At 40.6% G+C, this 24,117-nt stretch overlaps 1 protein-coding gene across 3 annotated transcripts in view; it reads left to right on the forward strand.

The window, feature by feature from the left end:
- Nucleotides 1-756: 756 nt before the first annotated feature.
- CPPED1 (calcineurin like phosphoesterase domain containing 1) overlaps nucleotides 757-24,117 on the forward strand; it is a 39,807-nt gene continuing 16,446 nt past the window's right edge. The window contains exons 1-2 of one of the 3 annotated variants that reach the window (XM_068206802.1): nucleotides 757-805; nucleotides 11,191-11,409. In XM_068206802.1, the coding sequence (XP_068062903.1) occupies nucleotides 772-805; nucleotides 11,191-11,409 (253 nt within the window). In that variant the 5' untranslated portion in view covers nucleotides 757-771. Of the gene's footprint in view, nucleotides 806-1,058; nucleotides 1,218-11,190; nucleotides 11,410-24,117 lie in introns of those variants that run through there. The other 2 variants (XM_068206804.1, XM_068206801.1) reach the window with 2 other exon arrangements.

Consider the following 24,117-nt stretch of genomic DNA (forward strand, 5'->3'; position numbering starts at 1 on the left):
ATCACCCCTTCCTATGATGCTGTTGGGATATTTAGATAGGCTACACCTGAGACTTAAAAATGCACTTTAGTTTTTATTTGCTTAATATACCACATGCTGCCTCATAAAGAGGCAAATTGACAAAAACTACTTAATAAAAAAGACTTCCCCCAGTGCTTTCCATCTAATGATCTTTAAGCAGTTTACAAGTAGGACTGAAGAAGCTGTTTTTACTTGTGGTTAATAATACCCACATTTTACAGATGGAAAAGCCATCTAGCCATAGGAATGCATTTTAGTTGACAGCATTAACCTCACCTAACACGTTGCTGCAGATTTCACACGATGAATAGAGGCACTCAGAACTCTGCATGTTGCGCCACGCAGAATAATGAGGTCCCAGCTGTTCAACTGGGAAACTGCAACCGTATTGTTGTTCCTGGATAGCTGGGTCAAAAAGGAATTCTAGATCAAGAAGAGATGAAGAAAACATTGCCTTGTAAGGGTCACCCATATATTTCAGTCATCACCTCACTGCGTAGTTTGGTTCTGACAGGAACATGAACTGTTTGGGCCCTGGTCCGTGCCCGCCACAGTGCCCACAGGCGTGGCAGGGCAGCGCAGGCTGAGCTCGGGGCACTGGCAGCAGGGAGGCACTGGGCCTTTGCTTTTTCTGCATAACCTCTCTTTTCTTTTTCAGAGAGCTGCTGGTGATACCTAAATTCGGGAGCACGTTTAAACACTGAGGAAACCTGGCAAGAACAACCATGAAGAAGCAAAGGAAGGCTGCCAATGCTCTTAGACAAGGGGTTACTTCGGTTCGCAGGTTAGGAACAAGCTGAATATGATGTAATCTATTACTTTATTATAATTTATTTAAAAGCCAGCACATCTTCAGGGCAGGTTCCACCCTAAGCCGTCCCCCACACATGGCGGTGCCGGGAGCCGCCCCGCAGTACTCCCCGCTTCCAGGGCTCGCCCCAGAGCCACCCGGCCACCGCTTCTCGACGGCCCCCTCACACCAAGCCCCGGAGCCCCCAGCGCGGCCGCAGCGCCCGGGCCCGCGGGGCGTCCCGGGGCCTCCCGCCCGCGCCAGGCGCCGCCCCCGGCGGAGGCGGTGCCGCCCCCTCGGCGGCCGGGCCCGGCGGTGGCAGCGGCCGCGCGGGCCGGGCCGATGGCGGCGGCGGGGAACGTGTTCCTGAGAGCCCGCGGCAGGACTCTGACCGCCTTCCGCCCAGGTACGGGGAGCGCCGGCCGAGCCGCGCCATCGCCTGCGGGCTCTTCCCCGCCGCGCTGCCGGGCGGGAGGGGCGTGCGGAGGGAGGCCCCGGGCTTCCCCGGCGGCGGGAGGAGCTGCCGCCCGGGAGAGGGAGGTGTGGAGCGCCGGGGCCTGGGCTGTGTGCCGGCGGGCCCGTGGCGGGGAGCGGGGGACACGGGGGGCTCCGGGCGGCCGCAGCGCGGACGGACGCGGAGCTGTGGCCGCCCCGCTGCCCCCGCTGTGCCGAGACGCGCCCGGAACCGCCCAAGTTTGTCCCCACGCTTTGGCTCCCGTGAAGACGCCAGCAGTGTCCGGCACCGGATTCGTTTTAAAATCCTTGTGCTGCTGAACTGGGTCTCCATAGCCTGTGAAACTGTCGGTGCCAGCACTGTGCTGTCCTGTGTTTGTACCTGTAGGGGTGACCTAACAGGTTACCGCTGGGTCACTGTTGGTGCTCAAACGAAAGGCAGCCGTAAGGTGCTCCACAACTTGGTAGGGTGCCGCTTTCCCCGGGCTGCTCAGCCTCGCTCGGGTCAGCAGCACAGGTGCTGCCCTGGCCCTTCCCCGCTGTGCAGAAGCAGCGCTGCGAACCCTGGGCTGCAGCCAGCCAAGGCAGACGTGCTTCCACACCCACCAGGTGGAGAAGGAGACGAGGCCGAGCCAAAGGTGGCAGCCGCCTGTGACTGCTGGTCCTTGCTTGTGGCTGGACTCAGAGGAGCACATTTAACACGTTGAACAACTCAGTGTATGCACGTGTTTGTAAAATTCTCCCAAGGATAGTGGTTCTATAGTGTGCTGGGTTTTTTCAGGGACACAGCTGTGTTAAGAAATCATTTTCTATCGTCATGTGTAGAAGGGCTTCTATTTCTCTGTATTTATGAATTTCAAATTGTATTGGTTTGGTGAGGTCAGCAAGGCTATTTCATCCCATCAATTCTGTGGTCTTTTCTTGGGTTGCACTGGAAATATTTGGCTTTGCTTGTTGCCAAATAAAGAAAAATCACCAACTCCAAGCATGTGAAGTATATGTATACAGCTATTCTGGCAACCTATTAATTGCAGATGGTCTGGTTGGTTTGTAACAGAATGCCTAGCATTTGCTGAGGGGACAGATGGCAGACAAGCCATCTAATTAAATCAACTATATAGTGAAATTGTGACAAAAGGAGTGTTCAACAGCAGTGTAAAATTTCTGAATAAAAGCTGTATCTAACTCCTTCTTGAAAATTTCCTTAAACATGGAAGAAAACATCCTTTAGGAATCTGTTTTCCAGATGTGATTCTTTCTCCCAAAGTGTCCTTGTTTGGAGTTCTTTAAATATTAGTTAAGATTTTTCTTACCAGTTGGTTGCTTTTAGTTTTGTTCAGGATTTGTTAGGCTATCATAGTCCAGCTACCATCTTCGGGTGCAGTATTTTTGTAAATAATTTACTTGGGTCTTTCTTAAGAGGCTAAAGTTCAACACAACATTTTAATGACTAAATTATTAGGAAAAAAGAGAACCAAGGGCTGTTAAAACTGAGGTAAATTTTCATGCAGTTTAAGACAAAAATCAGTTGTCTCTGTTTTGTTGCTTTTCTCAATCTGAAGGTTTCACTCCTGTTAAACATGTATCCACATTTACTGCCACTGCTGTGGCTTGGCACACTGTTTCCTTTTAAAATTTGAAAACCACTATTGAGAGCTAAATTTCCTGCCTTTCTCCTTACCCTTTCTGCAAAGTTCCTATTCCCTACTGGTAAATTGTTCACTCTGCTTTTACATAATGTGGTGGTTATACCTGTAACCTACTCTCATTTGCCCTTGATGTGGGACATGTGCACGAGGAGCTTGAGATGAGGGATTGAAATTATCCACATAATCAATGAGGCACAGTAGTAAACAGTGTATAGATACCTTACCTGGTGGGCAAGAGACCTTTGTATGGTTTAGCTTTACTTTGTAGAATAAATTGTCTCTTTTCTGCCCATATGAAATTTTGCTTCAGCTGTCTACTCCTTCTATTAGTATTTGAGTGAAGAAACAGGACCATATGTTTGGGCAAGTGCTGTCTTCACCACTTCTCTCCAGAAGTCAGGGAGTTATTTTGTTTTGTTGGTTTTTTTTTTTGTTTTTTTTTTTTTTCCCGAGTATGTCAATAGCATGCTGTGCAAAGAATTAATGTGAAAGTGGTGGAACACTTTTTTCAAGTAACTAAACAAGTGATAGTTCTGTCAGTATAACTGGTTGAGAAGTGTCTGTTTGAACCTGTCTTTTGCTAGTTTTAGTTGATGGTTCCAAAACCTTTATGTGGAACAGGCAAATAAGCAGTATTGCATCCTCACAGACTCAGTTCCACATGTGATTTTGTGTTCCTTTGTCAAGCCTCCCCCATCAATCTTTAACATACTCTCAAATTTTATTCAATTACTTCTCATATTTTCATTTTGCTCTCTTCTCTATTCCTTTTCAATCTCTGATTTTTTGCCATTTTTGAATGTTGAGGTGACTTCTTTGTAGCACTTGGTAAAAATCATATGAAGTTGGTGGTGTTTTCTCCATGTGCACTATGCTTTACTGTTTTGCACAAAGTTCATCCTTTTTTGAACACTCACTGCATAGGAAGTCTCTCCTCAGCTCTTCAGAACCAGGCCTGATTCTCATGCTGCCAAATGGCTAAATTTTAGCAAATTCCACTTCCTCGCTGTTCAGTTTCTGTGACAGATTGTTTTGAGTTTGTTGAGCAGTATATAGGTCCCAGTACAGATCCAGGTGGCATCTGGGCCTTGTCCATTTTTGTTTTTCTTACCAGTTTTCTGTGCATGCAAGGATTTAATTTCCTATTTCCAGATAGCTTGGCTTCCCTAAGAGTCTTTGGTAACTGTTAGATGCCTCGTGGAGATGAGATCAAGTGGATCTCCCTTGTCCCTGTAAAAGCTGTTGATTACTCTTTCTGAAGAATCAGCAAACACAGGAGGTACTGTCTTGGTTAGTGTTTCCATCACTTGTCTGTACAGACGCCACTTTTGTTGTCAGTTGTTACCAGATTGCTCAGGAAACCCCTTTAAATGTAGATGTAATAGTGACCGCCTCACTGTTCCTTTGGTGCAAGGGCAGGTTTAAGGATAACTCCCCAGAAGTTCACTGATTTTCACTTTTGAGAAGGTCTATGGATGCCACCCAGTCTGAGTGGTTTGTTAGTGCCAGTGTCTATTTGTTGAATCATCTACTGATATTTTGATTTGAGACAGATCTGATGTGCTGTCAGGAGGAATTATCACATTAGATCTTCACAAGTTCCCTCACAATACATGTGGATACAAAAATGTACCTTGTTTTTCTTCTTTTCAGCCTTTCTTTTTGGGTGCATCTTGCATGTTTGGAACATCTGTTAACCTTAGTGACGGTCTGGCAGACTACCTGCTCCTAATTCCTGTACAAAGTGCTTTATTAGTTCTCAGTTTTATGCTGTTTCCAGTTCTTTGCTTTTTTTAGTTTGACTTCTTGGACTTCGGTATCAAACCTTTCAGTGTACAAAATCTTCCTGGTTTTTTTATTTTTATTTGAAGGCTTTAGCTTTTCAAAGGACGCTGACCTGCTCTTACTAGCCTCCTTATCACTGTTACTTAAGTACTTTAGACAGTCTGGATTCTTTTTGGTCTTTCTGAAGTCCTTAGTAAATGCTGTGCATATGGTCTGAGCCTCTGGGATAGTGTCTTTGAATAGTTTCCATGCTGCCTTCAAGGATTTTTGCACTTTTTAAAAGCATCATAATTATATATAATTCGCCTTCCTTTGAAATTAAATACAACCGCAGTTGATTTCTTGCTTTCAGAAGAGTGTTAGATCTTGGCACATTATGATTACTGTTCTAGAGCTCTTCAACAGTAATATTTTTGAGCACTGATCAGAACTGCTTCCCAGCTTGCATATTCCATTCCCAGTACTGTTTCCATCTCATGGATTAGGGAAATTTTTACGTGGGTTTTGAGAAACTTTCTGTGACTTCACCTTGTCATTATGCAAGCCACCCCCCTTCACACCTACAGTTCTGGGCTGTAAAGTTTTTGTAATGAGTTTACATGTTAAATTTGGGGGTGGGCATAAGGCATGACTAGAATTTAGCTTCTGTAGCCCTCGGTACAAATAAACTGTGTCTGAGGGGGCATTTCTTACCTTGATAGTTATCTAAGAAGTTTAAAAGTATGTCTTTTGATAACAGTAGCACTGTCTCATTAATTTGAGAAACCACATTCTATCATTTAGTGTTTCTACTGACAGTATTTTTGTAGTACAAAATTTCTAGAATAATTACTCTTTAAAAGTTTTTTTCTCTCTCTGAAAATGTATTTTAATACCTGTTTTATAGGGTTTTTTTCCCCTGGTACTTAAAATGGCATAATTCATGACAGGTTGCCTTGGTCATTCAACAGAACCTTTAGTAGTCATATCTTTGGTAGACTCAGAGGTACACATGGAAATAAAAACAGCTGAAAGACTTGCACATTTCTTTAGACTGAAATCTTTTGTATTTAGGCATACAAAAATAATGAGTTTTCTAAGCCATATCGATAATATAAAAGATATATTTTATATATATATATATATAAATATATAACAAGGAATTATTAAAAATATAGCACAATTCCTTTATTGGTTTTCAAGCTATTTCAGGACTGAAAGTAATGGAAATAAATTGTTGCTGTTCGTGTTGTCTCTGATGTATACATATTGACTTCATTTAAGAGATTCCATTTTCCTTCCTGCTTAGACCTTCTTTGGAAAACCAAGGTTGTGCTTCTTTTCAATTTTACCCAGAAAAAGAATCACAGGCACACTTGTAGGCAGAGAGAACTCAGGGCAGGGAACCATGTCCCTGTATCTGCTGTGCTCTGATTTTCAGAGAAGTGGTATTGATTTTCCTGTCAAACCCAACGTGACAATGAGGGCATTTTCGTATTTGTTACTGCCCGTGATGGACTGAACAGGCACTGGAGATGTGTCCACGTCCAAACTGCTCTGACACAGTAGTGTCTAAAGAGAGATTATGGACAGGAGTAACTTTCCGTAACTGATTTGTTTCCATTAAATTCTGCAGAGTGTAGAGGAGGAAGAACACCAATATACTGTTGAACCCAAGCAATGTACTTATAAAAAATCCCACCAGGAAATACTGGAAATCCCACCAGGATCCACAATCCTGTGTGCCTGTCAGAGGCCAGTAGTTTTTGTGAGCAATCTCAGTAGATATGTTGGTGATCCTTGGAGATGGGACAAGAAAAGAGAGGCAAAACTAGGAAAAGCAAAAGGGGAAGAAATGAAGGCACAGCAAGAGATTAGCTATTGTCCTTTAGAAGTTGGGAGATTTGGCTGAAATCCCACTTAAGTCCTTGAAGTGTCTTTTTGCCTGTGATCACAATACATGGCTGAGGTTTTTCTGGTGAGTTGCTGCTGACTTCTTTGGTCCTTCACAGAATTAATCCTTAGATAAAATTAGAAGCTGGCACTGTTTTTCAGCCGATGCTACTAAAAATACATTGCATTGATCCTCTGTCTGTACTTTGGCATTCATGGCAGCAGAAAAAGAGAAGGAAACTATTAAAACTGAGGCATAACAACATGTTCAGAAGTTGGGCTTCTTCAGTGGTGATCAGCTGTGCTTTTAAGGAGGTCTGGAAGCAAAACTGCTTTGAAATAGGAGTTTTCTATTGCTTGGTATGTAAGAGCCGGTCCACAGACATTGTTTGTCCATCAGAAATGGAAACCATATGTACATCAGTTATCAGAGAAGTCTCAACTTGGTTCTGCATTTGTGTTTTCTTATTGTTATGGTAAATTCTGAGAATTGCAAACACCTTCAATGTAGGGATGAAGAGCCAATTTTCAGGCATTCTCAGCTTCATTCAATTTTGTGATGGAAGGGAGAGGACAGAAAAAATTATTAATTGAATCCTAATCTTCTATTGCTTTATCTAATACAACAAAATAGCTCATCTAAAGGCTTGAAAATTCAAACTTCTAGTGAGAAGAATGCCTTTACTGTTATTCCCACAGAAGTCATTTGCTACATTTGAAGGGGTGGTAGCCATTGTACACATTATTTAAGTGAAGCCTTCAGAAGTAACAGCTGGGACCTGGATCATGACTAGAGGATTGCTGCAAAAGCAGCTGTTGGCCCTCCCATCACTTGTGTCCAGTGGAGTTTGTTAGTTCCCCTCTGCCAGGCTTGGGCAGACCCCCAGCATGGGAGCAGGAGGATCTCCCTGAGCACTGTTTTTGAGATCCAGTGCAAAGACCAGAGACAGGGTTCAAACAGGGGCTTGTGGGGCCTGACTTAAGGGCAGACAAGGTTGATTTGCTTGCTCACAGTTCCTATTCTGTGGGTAGCTGAATCAAGAAATGAACAAGCAGTTGGTAAGGGAGAAAAGAAGGGTACAGAATAATGGTCTGAACAGGGTCCATTACCATTTCATTGTAAGGCAGAAGTCTTCTGATTCCATCTGTGGAAGATGCTTTTTTCAGCTGTTTCTTGTTGCCACCCTCTTACCATATTGGTTTGTTGGAAGAGCACTCATGCAGATCTAGTCCTGGGGTTTTTAGCAGAATTAGTGAAATTGCACTAGTAGCAACACTTGCAACTTTAGCTGACTACTGTCATGGCTTGCACAGAAGAGGAAAAACTTGCAAAAAACAACTCTGAAGACAGACCAGTGAGGGCACTCAAGAGTTACTTCCTGGATTAACTGAATTCAAAACAGGTTTAAGATTGGTGCCAGGTGCAAGTTCACACCAGTGGTATACTTATGCAACTCTAATAATGATATTCTGGTTTTATATTTATAGTACTTTGCAGTAATTAAAGCACATTCCTGATTTTAAGGAAAAAGTTCCTAATTTTAAGGAAAATGTTTTTGTAAGTTTAAACAGTAACCTTACTTTATTTTGTTCCCATATACTTTTGTTTCATGGGAAACAGAAGCAGTGAGTAACAATTGATAAGTAATAAGCTAATGGAATTTGGTTTAAGTACTAAGGTTATTTGTTTTTAATGTTTCTGATTGGAGTGATCAAATAACAAAAAAAAGGTAGAAAATATTTATTCAACCTTACTGTTATTTTTGTACCTATCTGAGGAGTTATTGAATACCACAGAAATAGCTATTGACTGAATTATTTGACTAAGACCAGTTAATTAAACTAACATTTTAAGTAAATGTTATCTATGTAGCCCTGATTCCTGGCTCTCTTCTGATATCCCTGCTTCACTTTCCTCATTTTATCTTTTTCTTTCCTACAGGAGAATATAGCACATACCTTTGCATCATTTTCAGTTCCTTTCTTTTTTCACCTCCTATCTCCTTCCTTTTCTCCCCACTCTTCACCACCTCCACCCCTGCATCTTCTGTTTCTCCTTTCTTCTGCCATTTCTTGATTCTGTCTGTGTACTGAACTTCTCTTTTGAAATTCATCTTATCAGTCTCTCTCTTTGCCTCACATGACCATCACTCACCCACTCAAACCAGAGCATCTGTGCACAGTCTTAGAAACATTCAGGTACTTAAAACCTAGAAAGTTACTGTATTGGCATGAATATAGGTCAGGAAAATAAAATATCCCTGAAACGTATATTAGAATAACCCCTAGTCTGGCTTTCCCACCTGCTGCCTGAGAGTGCATTGTCTGCTTGCCAGACCTGTGTATGCTCAAGTGTTCTGTCTGAAGATCCCTGGGACCTGGGCCAGCCCTGCTGCCTGTGCCACCCAGCCAGGACTGCTCCGGGTGCTGCAGCTGCCTGTGGCCACCACGCACCATTGCTGGGGCTCTGAAAGGATAACACAGTCTGTCCATACTTGAAACACAGTCTTTAAAAACAAATGCTAGCTCTTTTTCTAAGTAGTTCTCTGTAAAAATAAATAAATGTAACTATATTTTACTCAGGCTACTATGGTAAAAATACTGGCTTCAGATTAAACAATACAAAACAAGTAGATTTTGCTCTGCATTGATTTATCAGTACTGTCTATCAGGTTGCTGGAAAAGGGAAAGGTATTAGTAATCCTGCCATGTAGTTCAAAGGTTAGATCATTTTCCCCCGTTTAATGAATAAATTGTGCCACTCCTCCAAACCAAGTTCCTGTTCCAGACATTCCTTTTATTAATTTTCGTTTTGTAGAGGTTGTAAAGGGCTTCTGATGCAAGCTTCCTTAACTGATTTTTTTTACTATACCTTTCTACCTATAAAAACTGTAACCTGATTTCTCTGCACAAACAGTGCCTTTACTGCATCATGTAAGCTGCTTTTATGGCAATTGTATTTTTTCATGCAAGTTATAAAATAAAAAAATAAATTATTTTTGGCATTCAGTTGGTTCCATAAAGCTTATACTGCAAACTCATGGATTCATAGATCATTTCACTTCTCTGAACAGTTGTGTAACTTGAAGAGTAAATTTTATTTCAGAATTAAAGGCCAATGAGTGGCTAGAAGTTTCTGTCTATAAAATACATGATTATTATTTAGAGTTAGTCAGTGCTGGTATATAAATAATTTTGTTTAGAAATGAAATGTTAGTTTAACTAAAGTACAGAAGCTTTCATTTGGAAAAATGATCTGATGCCATAGCAACAGATGACAATTCCAGGCAGCTTCCGGGAGTTGCCTACATTCCTCATCCCTCACTCCAGCCTATCCATATCCATGGTGCCAGAGATGAATTCTGAACTCTGTTTTCTAACCTTGCTTGGAAGAAACACACTCCCCTTCTTGCAGAGTGTGAAGCTTCAGTTCTAGAGCTTGTGGAAGGAAATCAAAAGTACATCCATGTGCTGAACATGCTACTTCTCTACTGTTACTAGAAGACCAGTTTTGCATCAAAATGGATTTCAGATCAGACTGACATGATATGAGAGTATATTCAAGGATTATATTTCAATTTTAAATAATTTGTATGTTTTCTTTTTAGATTCAACTGTAGATGGAGGTAGTCTGTGAGTTTTTTACAGTTTAAATGCTGTTTAAAAACCTCCAATAACATTAAATGTATTAAGCCAAATAGAGCTGTCAAAACTAAAATATTCAGGTTGCAAATGAATGCATATAGACAGCTGGAAAAAACACAGTGTACTTATGTTTGTACTTCAATTCCAGCTTGAGACATAAGTGTAGGAAACAGGCTACCCATTTTTGTTTTAAATTTGTAGCCAACTGTTGTTTTATTTGTCCAGTGTTGAGATTTTTTTCTTCCAAATGGGCTTGTAGTCATATATGTCACCCTTTCTTTGTTGTACTTGGTATTACAATACTGGAGAAAGAAGTATACAAAAATGGTACCAGTACAGATTCTGTCCTACCCTCTGCCTATGCTGACTCTATCAATGGAAATTTGTTTCTGAGTTCTCACCTTTTTGTCATAGGTCTTGGGAACAATTGTGGCAGCAGTAAATTTGGATTTTCATTGTTGCTGAAGATTCTGATGTTGCTGGGTTTAGTGTTTGCTGACCTTGGTCCTGTTGAGTGGTTTCAGTTCTGACTCCAGAGAATGTGCTACATCCAACTCTTCTCTGAAACTATGAGAACAAAAAGCATCTAACTCCTTAATGTGAAACCTGTGTATGTTTTAACTTGTTAATTAAAGAAGCAATAATTGGAATCCTAGAGTCAACTGAAATCTAATGTTACACACTTGTGTTGTGTTGTAATTTCCAGCACTACTTGCTGAATTCTTCACATCTCCTCTAATCAGTCTGTAATTACTATGTGGTATAATTAGATTAATATACTTTTGTTTATTACAGCTATATATTAGAGGAAAATTTTGTACTTCTGCCTTTATATTTGTCCTGTATGAATGAGTACAGAATTCTGTTCGTGCATTAAAGCATTGTCAACCTACTGAAGAACAATCAATGATGCATGGAAGCTTTCTTTCTCTTTTAAGTGTGTCTACTGGGTTTTTTCCTTTTTTTTCTTCTTAGATGCTGAGTACCATTGGAAGGGGCCCTTCTACTTCATCCAAGGAGCAGATCCTCAGTTTGGTCTGATGAAAGCTTGGACACATGGAGACACTAATAATGGAGATGATGAATGGGGAGAAGAAATTAAATTAGCAGAGCAAGCAGTGCAGGCCATTAACAAACTAAAGCCTAAACCCAAGTTCTTTGTGCTGTGTGGAGACCTTGTCCATGGAATGCCAGGTAAGGCAATTAACAGTGCAGACTGTAGGTAATAACTCCATTTTTTTATATTTCTGATTGGCAATAAGGCTAATTTACTTGACTTCAAAATAGTCTTTCATAAGTATCATTAGTATTAGTACCTATTTTGGTATTTTGGGGGGGAAAAACTGTGATTTTTAGATGATTCTTGAGATATTATTCTGATTTTTTTATCTGACTTCGTGTAGCATTCATCTTAAGGCTGTACATGCATTAATTAATTGCTTGCTTTGAGATGACAAGGAGGGACTCTAGCCACTGGGGAAAACTAATGCCAAGAAAATAGCAAAACCTAGATACGGCTTTTTGAGTAGCTAAAGTGAGTAAGGCTCAGGGAATTCTCTAGATTTCTAGTGCTTAATAGATTCAAATATTTAAGTTTTTAAAATGCTAGAGGTCAGTGAGTTCAAGCTCTAGCAACTCTGTCCTGTGGCTGTGGGACTCTGAGCTCAGTGTGTTTATTTGTACACTGAAAGGAAGATCAACAAACCATCCAGAAAGGTGAGTTACAAGAAAGATAAATACTTTTCTTGGAAGTGAAATAGAAGTGGTGTTACCTGCTGAGAAGTGGTCTGGAAAGCAGATCTAAGCACCATGTCCCACATTTGTTAGCCCTGATAAGCAGCAGAGCTGCAGACAGCCCTGGCTCTGTCACTGGCAGCACCACAATCCACCCAGGGATCCTGCAAACATCCTGTGCCTTGTGCTTCACTCTGCTTCACACTCCACCTGCACCTGAGGAGCTGTTTCCCAGCCCTTGCTCACACAGCAGGGCTTCAAGCACGTTGGAGACCTTTCACTAATTCCTTCAGTGTCCCACAATGTTAATTTTAAGACTTTAGCTGTCAAATTGATTGACAGTATTTGTAGGCTTTCTTTTGATCAGAACACAGTTTTGCTGAAAGAGTGGGAAAGTGTAAAAAACAACAGATTTAAGCTTGATTGAATCTACTGCGTAACACCTCAGTAGCTTGATCATAAAGTATGCCATGATGCAGTTTTATTGGCTTTCATGCTTCCATAAATTTTGCAATCATCTTCCTATAGCAGAGTTTTAATGAATGTTTTGATTAGGACTTATAATTTGTGTAGGTGTTCCACATATTTTGGTTTCAGTATCCCTTGTAAGAGAAAGAAAAGTCAGGACCAGTAATAAGTGTTATACATCCTTTTGAAGGGGATCTTTCACTCTAAAAATTTAAATAATCCAGGAGGCTAAGTTAGTTTCTGTTTACCTGGATATTTCTCAAATACTCTTAAAACAGTGCAAAGTTCTGAGTACTTTTGTCTCTTTTGACTTCAAACAACATTATGCTAAGGCTTCTCTGTTGGTAGAGTTTAAGTGTGAACTAGAGAGCCAGCAATCTTCTGACTTCCACCGGGCACTGAATGGCTGGATGCAGTAAGTCTTGTGTGTGGTACTTCTGGTATTTGGTTGGGTTTTTTTTTTTTTTGGGTGTTGGTTTTTTTTTTGTTTTGTTTTGTTTTGTTTTGTTTTGTTTTTTTCTAGCAATGGTTCTCTGTAGTCATTATTGTCCCTTTTGCCAGTGTATGTCTCAGACTTGGTAATGTTTTAAATACAAACCTGTCAGGGCTTTGCAAAACGTTAGCATTATTCATTTTGCTAACAGACATGTGAAAGAAACTGAGTGGATTGTACTGGTGAGATCACCTACATTGTGTGATGGATGTGCTGTGCCTTGTATAAATATTTGAAGCTGCCTTGTGCAATTTCCAAGAAATTGCAAGAAGGAGCAGTTCATTACTCAGTAAACTTAAGGGTCTTTTCCAGGCTAAATGATTCCATGATTACCTCACTTGAGCCACCGTATTTTAACTTCTCTAATAATTTCTTGGTGATTGAAATTATGTTAATAGTTTTCAAGCCTGTGTTATCATGTAGTTACATAAAGTGGTTAAGGAAATGCACTGTTAAAAGGAATTGTAGAATATTCACCTGGAACAATTACTTCATTATCGCCTTTGTGCTTATACAAATGGCTTGCTCTGCTGTGTGTTGATAAACATACAAGTATACTTTAACCATTAAGTTGTACATAAAAGTATAATTTTGCAGCCCTTTGTCTTTCTGTCTGAACTGATGACAGAGATAACAGTGGTTTGCTCTATGGTCCAAGACCTGTGGATTAGCAGTCTTGGACTAGTTGCCTAAAAGGACAGGGAGATTATATACAGCTTTTTAATCAATTCCTGTCAGTGAAAAGCGAGTGAGGGATGCAGATCTTCCTCTCTTCTCTTAAAACATTTTATCATGGAGTACTAAGGGTAAAGTTTTTGATGGACTGTTTTAAAGCAGGCACTATAGCCATTTAGCTGAACCAGTGTTGAAGTCTTTTGCAGAGGAACTCCAAGAAATCTCAGAATTCCAGCAGCTAGAGGTGATGAACAGAATCCTGATCAGCTGGGAAGCAATCAGGCACAGCACTTGGAATCCATTACAGATGTCATTAGAGCAACGAAGTAATCATATCTTGGTATTTAGCTGCTGATTAAAAGTAGTTTGTACTCTGAATATTATTTCCAGAAGTTTTTCTTGATTACATAATAAGAATAGGATATCTATTCTTGGTAACACTAATATTGTGGTACAATCACATCAAGAATTTTAAGTGATACCTTATAGTGCAACTATCTCACTGAATATCATTTCTATGAACTCCATGCTTACACTTGGATACATCATGACAATGAAGGACTTCCTTCTGAAGGCATTTGTGTGCATTGAGTATAATATAATTTAGTATGACAAAAATGGTAATCTGTAAAATATTGTTGATTAGATTATGTGTTTATTTGCATTTTTCTAAAACTCTAGAAATTGATTTATAAAAATGTTACTGTTCTCGTATGAAGTTGGAACTTCCCGTATTGTTCCAATACACCTAGAGCCCAACAGTCCAGTTCCAGTCCAACAGCCAGTTCCTCACCCGTCTTGTTCTCCACTCATCCAGACTGCAACATCCCAGCTCCACAGCCCTTTGATGATTATAGAGCAGTGCCTCACAGTGAGACATCAGCCAGCACCCTCAGTACTCTTGGATTCATCCCATCAGTCCCATAGGATGGCCTGGGTTGAAACTTACAGGAGATGCTGTTTCCATCCCTGGTGTTTCTTGTGCTCCTCAGCTCTGGGAGAACATTTCAGTGCAGGGAGGCAAAGGAAGCTCTGAGTACCTGCTGCTTGTCACTACCTCACACAGCAGTGGGCTGTATTTTCTTTATTATTTTATTGCTAAAGTAGCAGTAGAAGCTTTTGCTGCCTTCTGCTAGTTGCAGCCCTCAGAGTGCTTTTCCTGACAGCAGCCCTGCATACCTAGGTACTTTTTCAGTATTCTTTCTTTCAAGTATGTCTTTGGTTCCAACTCCCTTTTATGTACTTTTTTCATTGGTTCTCAGGCATGAGTTCCTCATTTAGCCAGATCATTCTCCTTATATTCTGCATTTTTCTCTCTCCCTCTGCCTTCCCTGAGTATCCAGAAGGACCATTCTTGTGTTTGTAGGACCTTGTCTTTGACCACTTGTCAACCCTCTCAAACTCTTGCTTTCAGAGCAGCCTCACACAGGATCCTGTAGCTGATCCCTGAATAAGCCAGTGTGCTGTCATAAGGTCCTAGATGTGCTCTCTGCCTTTCCTGCTCCCCTCAGGATCTTGAACTCCACCTTGGAGGCTGCTATAGCCAAGGCTGCCAGGATTAACACATCCCCCAGCACTCCTGTGTTTGTGAGTAGTAGGGCCAGGAGAGCGGGCCCTGGTTGGCCTGTCTGTGTCCAGGGATGGTCCCAGACTGCCTCCTGGGTTCCAGATCTCCTGCATTGCTGTCAGTGGGTGTCAGGGACATTCCTATTCCATAAGACCCAGGGCAATCTAGAGACTTTTTCAAGTTGCTCACAGGAGACTTAATCCATTCTTTTGCCCTTTTTGGGTGGTCTGTAGCAAAATCTCACCTTTAGTGGCTGAGCTCTTCCCCGATCCTGACTGAAGTTCAATGAGGCTGGTGTCTGTTCCACAGAATAGTGCCCTCCAAACTTGGGGCAAATTCCCCCAGCTTCATTCTTGCTTGTCCTCCCTGTTCCAGTTTAACATGACCGTTGTGCTTCCTTCTCCATCTCATACCTTGAGTGTAGACTGGTGTCCAGGAAACAGCATCAGCATTTCAACACCTTTTGTTATGGCAGCAGAGAATTCAGCTGATGGTCGCCAAGGTCGCCCTGCTGAAGCCACCAAGAAACACTGACTGTGAAGCTGAGAATCCAGCAACTATTTCTAAGTGGCCAAATTCCTTCAGAGAAAATTGTTTAACAGCATTTTTTTAATGAATGCTGCTGGTATCAGTAACTTGATAGTTCTCGCCAGGAAAGTTGTATTATATAATATGTATTATTATAAATGTGATGTATTTAGTCCAGGTGTTTAGTTTTTTTTTATTAATTGTTCTGGCTACATGGGTAAAAGAACAAGACAGCAAGTCTCTTTCAAACTTACTTAGCTCTGACTGTAATAAAATGTAACTGTTTACAGACAAAATGAAACGAGACTTGTCTAATAATGTGTATAATCACAAAAAACCTGATAGAACTTGATTAAGCTTGATCTGTTAGTGTGATAATGGATCAGTGAGCAAGTAATGTTTATGCTTGCAGTTTTAAATTTGTGTGTATATGTTAATTAGAAGAAATCAAAATCACTGGAATTTACTATTGCGGCACTTGAAATACACTGTGAACACTTGTTCTAATTATTTTAGTTAATGTGAAGGTATAATAATCTGTAATACATTCCCTACCCAGGTCATGCAGTGCTCTGTAATCTCACATCAGCCTTTTCTGTCAATTAAGCCCAAGTAGTGACATTTTTCTATTTTTTTTCTAGCTTTGTTTTATATTATTAAATTCTTTAATTAAGGATTTTAAAATGGTTATTTATAACACGTATCACCATTTGTGCTTTTGTAAATGTATCTTTTTAAAGTGGAACAAGCTAAAACATCTGATTGTTTCAATCAGCTTTACAGACCTGCAGTCATAGTTAATAATGTTTTCTTATTGTCTGTGTCTCTCACTCTCCTTGTTAGGCCATACTTGGATTGTAAGAGCTTCCAGGACTGTGTCTGTTACATATTTTCATGTTTTTCTGTGCCATCTAATGTGTGTTTCAGGCTGTGAGCCCGGGCATGTGTTGTTACTGTGAATAGTTTAAACAGGAGGTGACAGCAAAGGCCCTGACAATAGACAAGCTGAAAACAGAGGTGTCCCAACTATACACAGCTCACTGCTGATGTGTTCGTGGTCATGGAGGCACTGCAGCCTTGAAAGCTGCCAGAAGATTCTTTTGTGTAATGGGGGAAAAAACAGCCAGGCAAGGCCCCGGAGCTGCAGCAGCTTGTGCTGGTGAAATGTACAGACTTACCTTCCACGACTGGCATCCTGTAAAACGCAGTCATGAATCTGGGAGAGAATTGTCACTGACAGAATCACTGTGGGACTGTGGGAGATGCAAGTGCTCTCCCTGCCCAGTGCCCTTCCTCTGTCTCTCTCCCTGCTTTCTCTCCTTCAAGCATCGAGGGCTCCTGCCTACAGGATGTGTGGCTGTCCTGCTGCTGCTTCCAGGGGCCCCAGCTCCTCTGGGACATTCTCGGGTGCCAGCCAGCTGCCCCTGCCTGCCAGCTGTGCTCTGTGTATCTGTGTGTGTGCATCATCGGTTTGCGTTTTCCCCCAGGAATTCACACGTTCCGCTAACACTCTCAACTCCTCCATAAAGTCTCAATAAGGCACATCAGCTCAGTTCAGCTAATTACAATTTTGGGCAACAGTATGTTCTTTATGTGAAAAGTGAAACTGCTGGCTGCATGTCTCCTCAAAATTATATACCCTATCCTGTCTCCCATGCAGTGTTTCTCCATATAATAAAACAGGCAGTGATCTGCAACAAGATTTTAAAAACAGGTGCCAAATGTTGGGATTCTGAGTTCATATTTAGACAGCAAGTAAGTGACAATTTTTCAAATAAGTACTTCTCCATTTGACTCCTGCTTGACAATTTGATTATCGGAATATGAGATGAGATGGGCATACTGGCTTTTATACAATTAGTCCCTCTTATGAGCTGTGACACGTCCACAGAGGAGAGTGAAGTTATTTACATTCAGAATAGACAAGCTGCAGAGCTGAGGAACATCAGAACTGATGGTTCTGGTGGCCAGACAGTGGTATGGCTTCATTTCTTTTTATGATCACTTCAGTATTTGAAGGCATCCTCTCTCCTGGGAAAATCACAACTGGATTAGCTTGAGCTTCTTTCCCATGCCCAAATTGGATGTGCAACTGTCATGGTCCAAAATATTTGTCTCTCTCTTTCTGTCAAATATGGAGTGCTTTAACGTGACTCCCTCCAAAAGTGTAGTTTTTATAGACAATAAATCTTGAGACACTGGCTGCAGTTTATAATTGCAAACACATTACAGGGTAACTCTAAAAAAAAAAACCTCTTTAATTTGCCTAATTTTCTAAACTGGGGAAAGCTTTGACTGTTCCTAGTCAAAGCATTATTGTTTAAAACATATTTGTGAATGTTCTGAATTCTCTTACTTAAAAAAACCATATTGGGCTGGTCAGGAAAGGTCAGTGAATACTTTGTTTGTGTAAGAACTGAAGTTGGTACATCCCAGGCAGTCTTACCTGTTTTTTGGTCCAGGATCCACTAAAAAGGAGAGTTGAGGAAATGTCCAGTTTTATCACACTTGATAAAGTCCACAGTCATTTGCCCATATGTGTCCTTCCTTGTTAGGAAGTATTGCCCAGGCGTTTCCTGTGCAGAGCTGTGCATTTGCAGCTGCTTTGCAGCCAGCTGAGCTGTCCTTGGCGAGGCAGGTGCTGCACTCGTGCTTTGTTGCGTCACGCAGGACTGGCGTGGTCACACTGCAGGGACGAGGTGTTGGGAGCTGGAGATCTGCTGCTGGTGGGTTTTGCACACAGGATGAGATAGGAGTGTAATGCTGAAATCTGCATGCAAATGCACAAGCTGCCATTTATACATTTGTGAACTGAATAAATTACAGAGAAATGTCAGGTCCAATTCAAGTTCTTAATGCTATATACAGTGATCTGGTAAGACATTCCACAGAGGAAAAAACCTGTGAACTGCTTTTAATATTGTTTTTAAACTACCATTAAATAACCAATTTTGCTAAAACAAAGGCTCATTCATTTATTTTTTAAAATTGGCCAGATAAAATTAGGCTGCACTGCAAGCCCTTAAGTGAGGCATGTATATAAGGAGATATTTTGTCAAGTTATAATTTTAACTAAAAATATAATAATTCTCAAAAAAAAATCCCTTTCTCATCTAGAAGGCAAGAGCGTGAATGCTGATGTTTGATTTGTCCATATAATAGGTATATGAGCAGGTCAAAAAATAGTGTCTTAAAATAGGCTCCACCTTTAAAAATGGCTGTAAGCATTTCACCTTTACTATATTTGCGTTTTTTGCCATTTGAACTGTCTGCTTAGTTGACTAACAAAAGCAGTGTATTTTTTTAACTCCCAGCAGTGTGGCACAGCTGGGGAGGAGGCAGCTGTATTCCAGTGTCACTTGCAGTTTCAGCAAAATTGTCAGCTAAATCCCAATTCCTGAATCTTTGTCAGTGGAGAAATGTAATAGAGCATGAAGTAGAAAAGAAAGAGATCGGCTTTTTAGGTGCAAGGCAGAAGCAGAGGCTTTAAAATGTTTATACTGAATCAGGATATAGATAAAGGTTGTATTTGTTTGAGTGCAAGGTAACATTTCTATTAATATGTGACTGCCTGATCAATAGGGCAATGTTTAGGTGTGACCTAATTTCCTGGCCACAGGGTAACGTAATCTAACTAAACTCACTGCATCTGTTTCTTCTGCTGTTGTAACCTAACTCTGATATGCTTGGTAGGATGGAATCCAAACCAAAATGATTCTTGGCTATTTTCTTCTCCAAACTCTTACACCAGTGTTAATTAATAATAGCGAAGAATTTGGGTAAGCAGCACGTTATTTGTTAAATATCTAATAATAACTGTTTAAAGAAATGCCACTGTGGTTGCATAAATAAGCATTTTGTAGTAATTATCTGATTCTAGTAAAACCTAATGGAGCGTTGAAAGCCTCAAACAGCTTACTGTGAAATTAAATTTGCTCTAATCAGCCCAGAGTAGGGAAGCATCAGAGATCTCCACACAAGTGCAACAGGCTCATACTGCAGAGAAACCACTGGGCTGTCAGAAGCAAATGTTTAATCTTCAGCAAGTATATATTTATTTTAATTTTAGACCATGTTCTCTAGTCTAGTCTACAGTTGAATTTAGAAATCCGATTAGCAGATCGATATCTCTGAATATTAAAATCTTGGAGATGTAATTAGCTACACAATTTTCTCAGATCTTACATTTATGATACAAGTAGTAGAGACACTACTAAAAATCTAGTATAAGTACTAGATGTTTTTATGAAGTTTTTTGAATTAAGTTTGGTTTTGGTACTGTAGCGTAGAGGTATTTTTTTCCTGTTTGCGATGATTTCATCACAAGCACAGACCCAAAGGCAGTGGTGGCCTGTGCTTGCTGTGACAGCTCTGTGTTGCTGGGAGATGAGCAAGGATAAGAGCAGAGTTGAGCTTAAGTGAAGGATAATACTTATTTTCACAGCAGATGATGAAGCAGTAAATGGCCTGAATTAGGTTGTTACGCGGGCACCTGTGTGACTGGCACTCAGAAAAATGTCAGCATTTGCAGTCATTATATTTAATGTCATGCACTGAAACCAGGAGCAGTTGATCCCCTAATAGGCTTCCTTGTTCAGTTGGGGATTTTGTAATTGCTTTAATGTAATAATTGTTCATTATTAGCTTAAACTAGAGTAAAAATTTCTTCTTGTTTTAATGCCCAAAGTTATATAATAAAATTAATTTATATTTTCATGTAGGAAAACTTTTGTCTGATCATTTTTTTGACTCTCAGAACAGATTATTACTTGTTTCGAATGTACTGAAAAAGTCACAGCAATAGACAAATGAGTATTCCAGATTCTGCTTTTCACTGGAACTAATGAAATGAGGTTCTTTGTAAGTTAGACTGAGTAGTCAAGCAGTTTGTTCAGTAGTGAATATAGTCATATTTACATTATTTTTAAGTGCATAATTTTTTGTTCATCATAGAATTGTCTTCAGGCTATTTGAAGATTAGAAATGTATATGTCTAAAGAAGAAAGAGGAGACATTTTAGCTATTACAGCACAGACAAAACCAAAAAAACTATTTCAGAACATGACCATAATGGGTTTATTAAAATGGATCAGCATATTCTTGCATGTAATAATTTGGAATGATGCAGTGTGTTGCATTAGTTCATTACAGCAGACACCAGAGGGGAAGCTTTTAAGTTTAAAGCAAGAAACAATGAAGAGCACTGGTAAGACTGAACTGGGTGGCCAGAGAGATTTCCTTTCTATGCAGTGCCCTGTCCATTTTCACATTTTCGTAGCACCCTAGGACACAAAAGAATGTTGCGACCATAGTGTTTCGTTCTGCTCACGGCCCACGAGAGAATCTCTTTTATGGGATGATCAATTGAAAACAGATGAGTAGAGAGAAGAGTCTGGCCCTGGCAGTCAGGAGTCACCCGTATTGATGAGGTGGGGAAGGGCAGGAAAGAAGGGAGCACAGTGAGGAGCAGTGTCAGAGCTCTGGGGTGAGGAAGTTCCATCTGCATCAGTGCTCTGAAGAGATGCTGTGGGTTGGTGTTTTGAAAAATAGCAAGACAGAAGCTCAGATTTTTATGTTAATGCATAGCAATCAGATGCAGTTGCAGAAGGTGCCTGGCAGGTACAATGTGGTGTTGATGATACCTTTGGGTTTGGACCTGTGATGTCTTCCAAGTGACAGTGTCACCAGTGGGGCTGTCCCTGGGGAGGGGTCAGCAGACAGGGACAATGTAGGATCTTCCTTGTAGCCCTCTTAATCTGGAGCCAACAGCCAGGTATCCGAGGCAAGAGCAGAGATGAAAGGCAGTCCTAGTTCGACAGGAGGAGGCTGCTTTCCCACAGAGATGGAGGTAGCAGTTACATTTCCTCCAGTGCAGCTAAAACAGAGTGTGTTTGAGTATAGCCTTGGACTCCCCTCCTCCCTAGAAATTTAGGGAATAGTGCCTGGGGAGGTCCTTTAAATGGAGGAGCAGAGAAACTGCAGACAGTCGTGAAAACACACAAAACAGGACAAATGTCTCATGACTCAAAATAGTTAGACTATTTGATTTAAGCAATTGTGATGCACTGTGAGGCCCAGGAAAATACACAGATCTGTCTGTTGTTTTTTAACAATCATGTGATTGCCTTCAACAGTAATTAGTTGACTTTTGATGTCAGAGTACTTCTGGTGTCATCATAAATTACAGAAGGAATGGGCCCAGTGTTTTTCTAAATCTTGTTTTCATAGCTGGTGTTTTGACATTTTCTATTTTGCTTTTATCAAATGTAGGTACTATTTCTATTTGATATTTCGTATAGTATTTTTGTGTGCAATGTATGCAGTCTCTTGGGTTAAATGTTAAACAGATTGCAGTTGTCATATCAGGGCCTTTCAAGAGTGTTGCTGGCATAAAACTTGATTTTTCTTTTTTTTCTTCTTCAAGCTGAAAATTTGTGCTTTCCATTAAAAAACAATGTGATTGCAGTTCCTCTAAGTTTGGGACACTTAAGATACATTAAAACACTGAGATCAAGTAATGAGAAATCCAGGAAATTATTGTGCCACATTTTTGCATATTGTTAAATTATTTTAAGATGTCTGAGCTAAAGGCTTCTCTTGCCTTGGGGGGAGTACTTAGACTTCACCTAACACCAAGCCAGGAAAGCCTGGGGGTACCACCTCATAATGCCATCATAAGCACCCCCTTCCCCTCCTGATTCATATAGGTACAAAAATTGGTGCTATTGTTAATTAATTGATAATTTTTCATTTGGAATACTTCCTGGAGGAAAAGTTACAGTGTTGTTGGGGGTTACTGTATGGGAAGGATTGTGTTATACAAAAATTGCCATCAGCATTGCAGATACAGTTTGGGGGAAATAATGCACTAAGTTGTTTTTTCATAGCTGGTGCCTTACAAAAACTAAACCCAACCCAATCTTAGAGTGGTGCACCCTTCTGTGGAATACCTAAGGAAATTGTAACTAAAAATTAGTACCTAAAGGATTATTTCCTTGGCAGAATAATCTGTAATTCTGCTGACTGAAGACAGCTCCAGCAAAAGTGCTGTAAAAGTACTGTCTTGAAATCTCTTCTTACAGTGTGTGAGGAAGGCTGGGTGTCTTGGTTCCTTTGAGCAGTGCAGGACAGAACACTGGAGCTGTTGAGGCAAACAGGGATACACAACAGAAAACAACAGGCATAGTGACATTGCACCTTCATGCTCCTGTTCACATCACTCAGCTTTCAAAAACGATAGACTGGGAAGCTGTGGAAAATTGCACACAACTACACCAGCAACAGTTCTCACTTTCATGTTTTTCATAAATGCCGAGCTGCCCTTCATGGGCTATTAATTTGTGAAATCATTTATCTCAGGGCAAGACTTTATTTACACAACCTAACATAAAGACAGAAAATTGTGGCCCAGGATTTAAAAATGTCATTGTGCATGATGCCAGGATAAACATCACAGAAATCTATTTCAGTTGCATCTACCCTGGCACTTCACAAATATTTTTTTTCATATTGCCTTTTGGCACTATATTATTTTCCTATTCACCTACAACAAAGCTCCCTCTAAGCCAAAGAAATGCATGTTCATCAAACAGAAATGTTCTTCATAAAAATTGGAATAATTAGATATTATAGCTCTGTGCCTGAGAGAGATTTAAAGGATTCTTTTTTATGCTGTGGCAGGGACCACTTTAATTTTCCAGTGGCTTCCTTCTTTACCACTGTCTTTGTCTTCTTTACCTGTTCCTTACCTCAGATGTAAAGGCAGGGAGGTGCCTCAGGAGGGCTCCTTATGGCACACATTGTGTGTTGTGGTGGTGCAGCCCAGGGCCAGTGGGACATCCGAGCCCTTCCTCTCCAGCACTGCACCAAGGGGTCCTGAGACATTCCTCCACTTTTTCCCACTTTTATCTCTCTGGGATTCTCTTCTTTTGGAGTTGTTTTGACCTTCTGCCAAGAAGGTCAAGCCAAGATGCAGTTGTTCTAAACCAATCTCTCCTTAGTAGGATTTCCTAGGCTCTTGGGCAGAGACCTTGTTTTCCATTTTGAGCAATCTGTTTTCTGCAATAAACACTGAATATATTTCTCTGTTGCTATAGAAATAATATTTCATTAAATGAGGGAATCAGTGCCCTGCTGTCGACAAATCTAATCTAAGTGTTAGTCTCTAGAGCTTGAATTTCACCGCTGGGAAGAGGTATACATAATTCTGCAAATTATTTCTGTAACTTTTGCATAAATGTCTTTATACTCTGCAACTGTTAGCTAAATTTCCCAAAGTGATAGCATGGAGTTTAACATGGTGTAATGTGTTTACATGGATCTGAACAGAGCCTTCCCCCTTTGCATTTCCCTGCCCTCCTCCTCCCCCCCATATATTTTCATATTTAGAGCTTGAAATTTCCAACTCTTTCCATGGGAAAATGGGAAGTGGCAGTAA

Source organism: Anomalospiza imberbis, chromosome 16 (assembly GCF_031753505.1).
Source record: "Anomalospiza imberbis isolate Cuckoo-Finch-1a 21T00152 chromosome 16, ASM3175350v1, whole genome shotgun sequence".
Classification (NCBI taxonomy): domain Eukaryota; kingdom Metazoa; phylum Chordata; class Aves; order Passeriformes; family Viduidae; genus Anomalospiza; species Anomalospiza imberbis.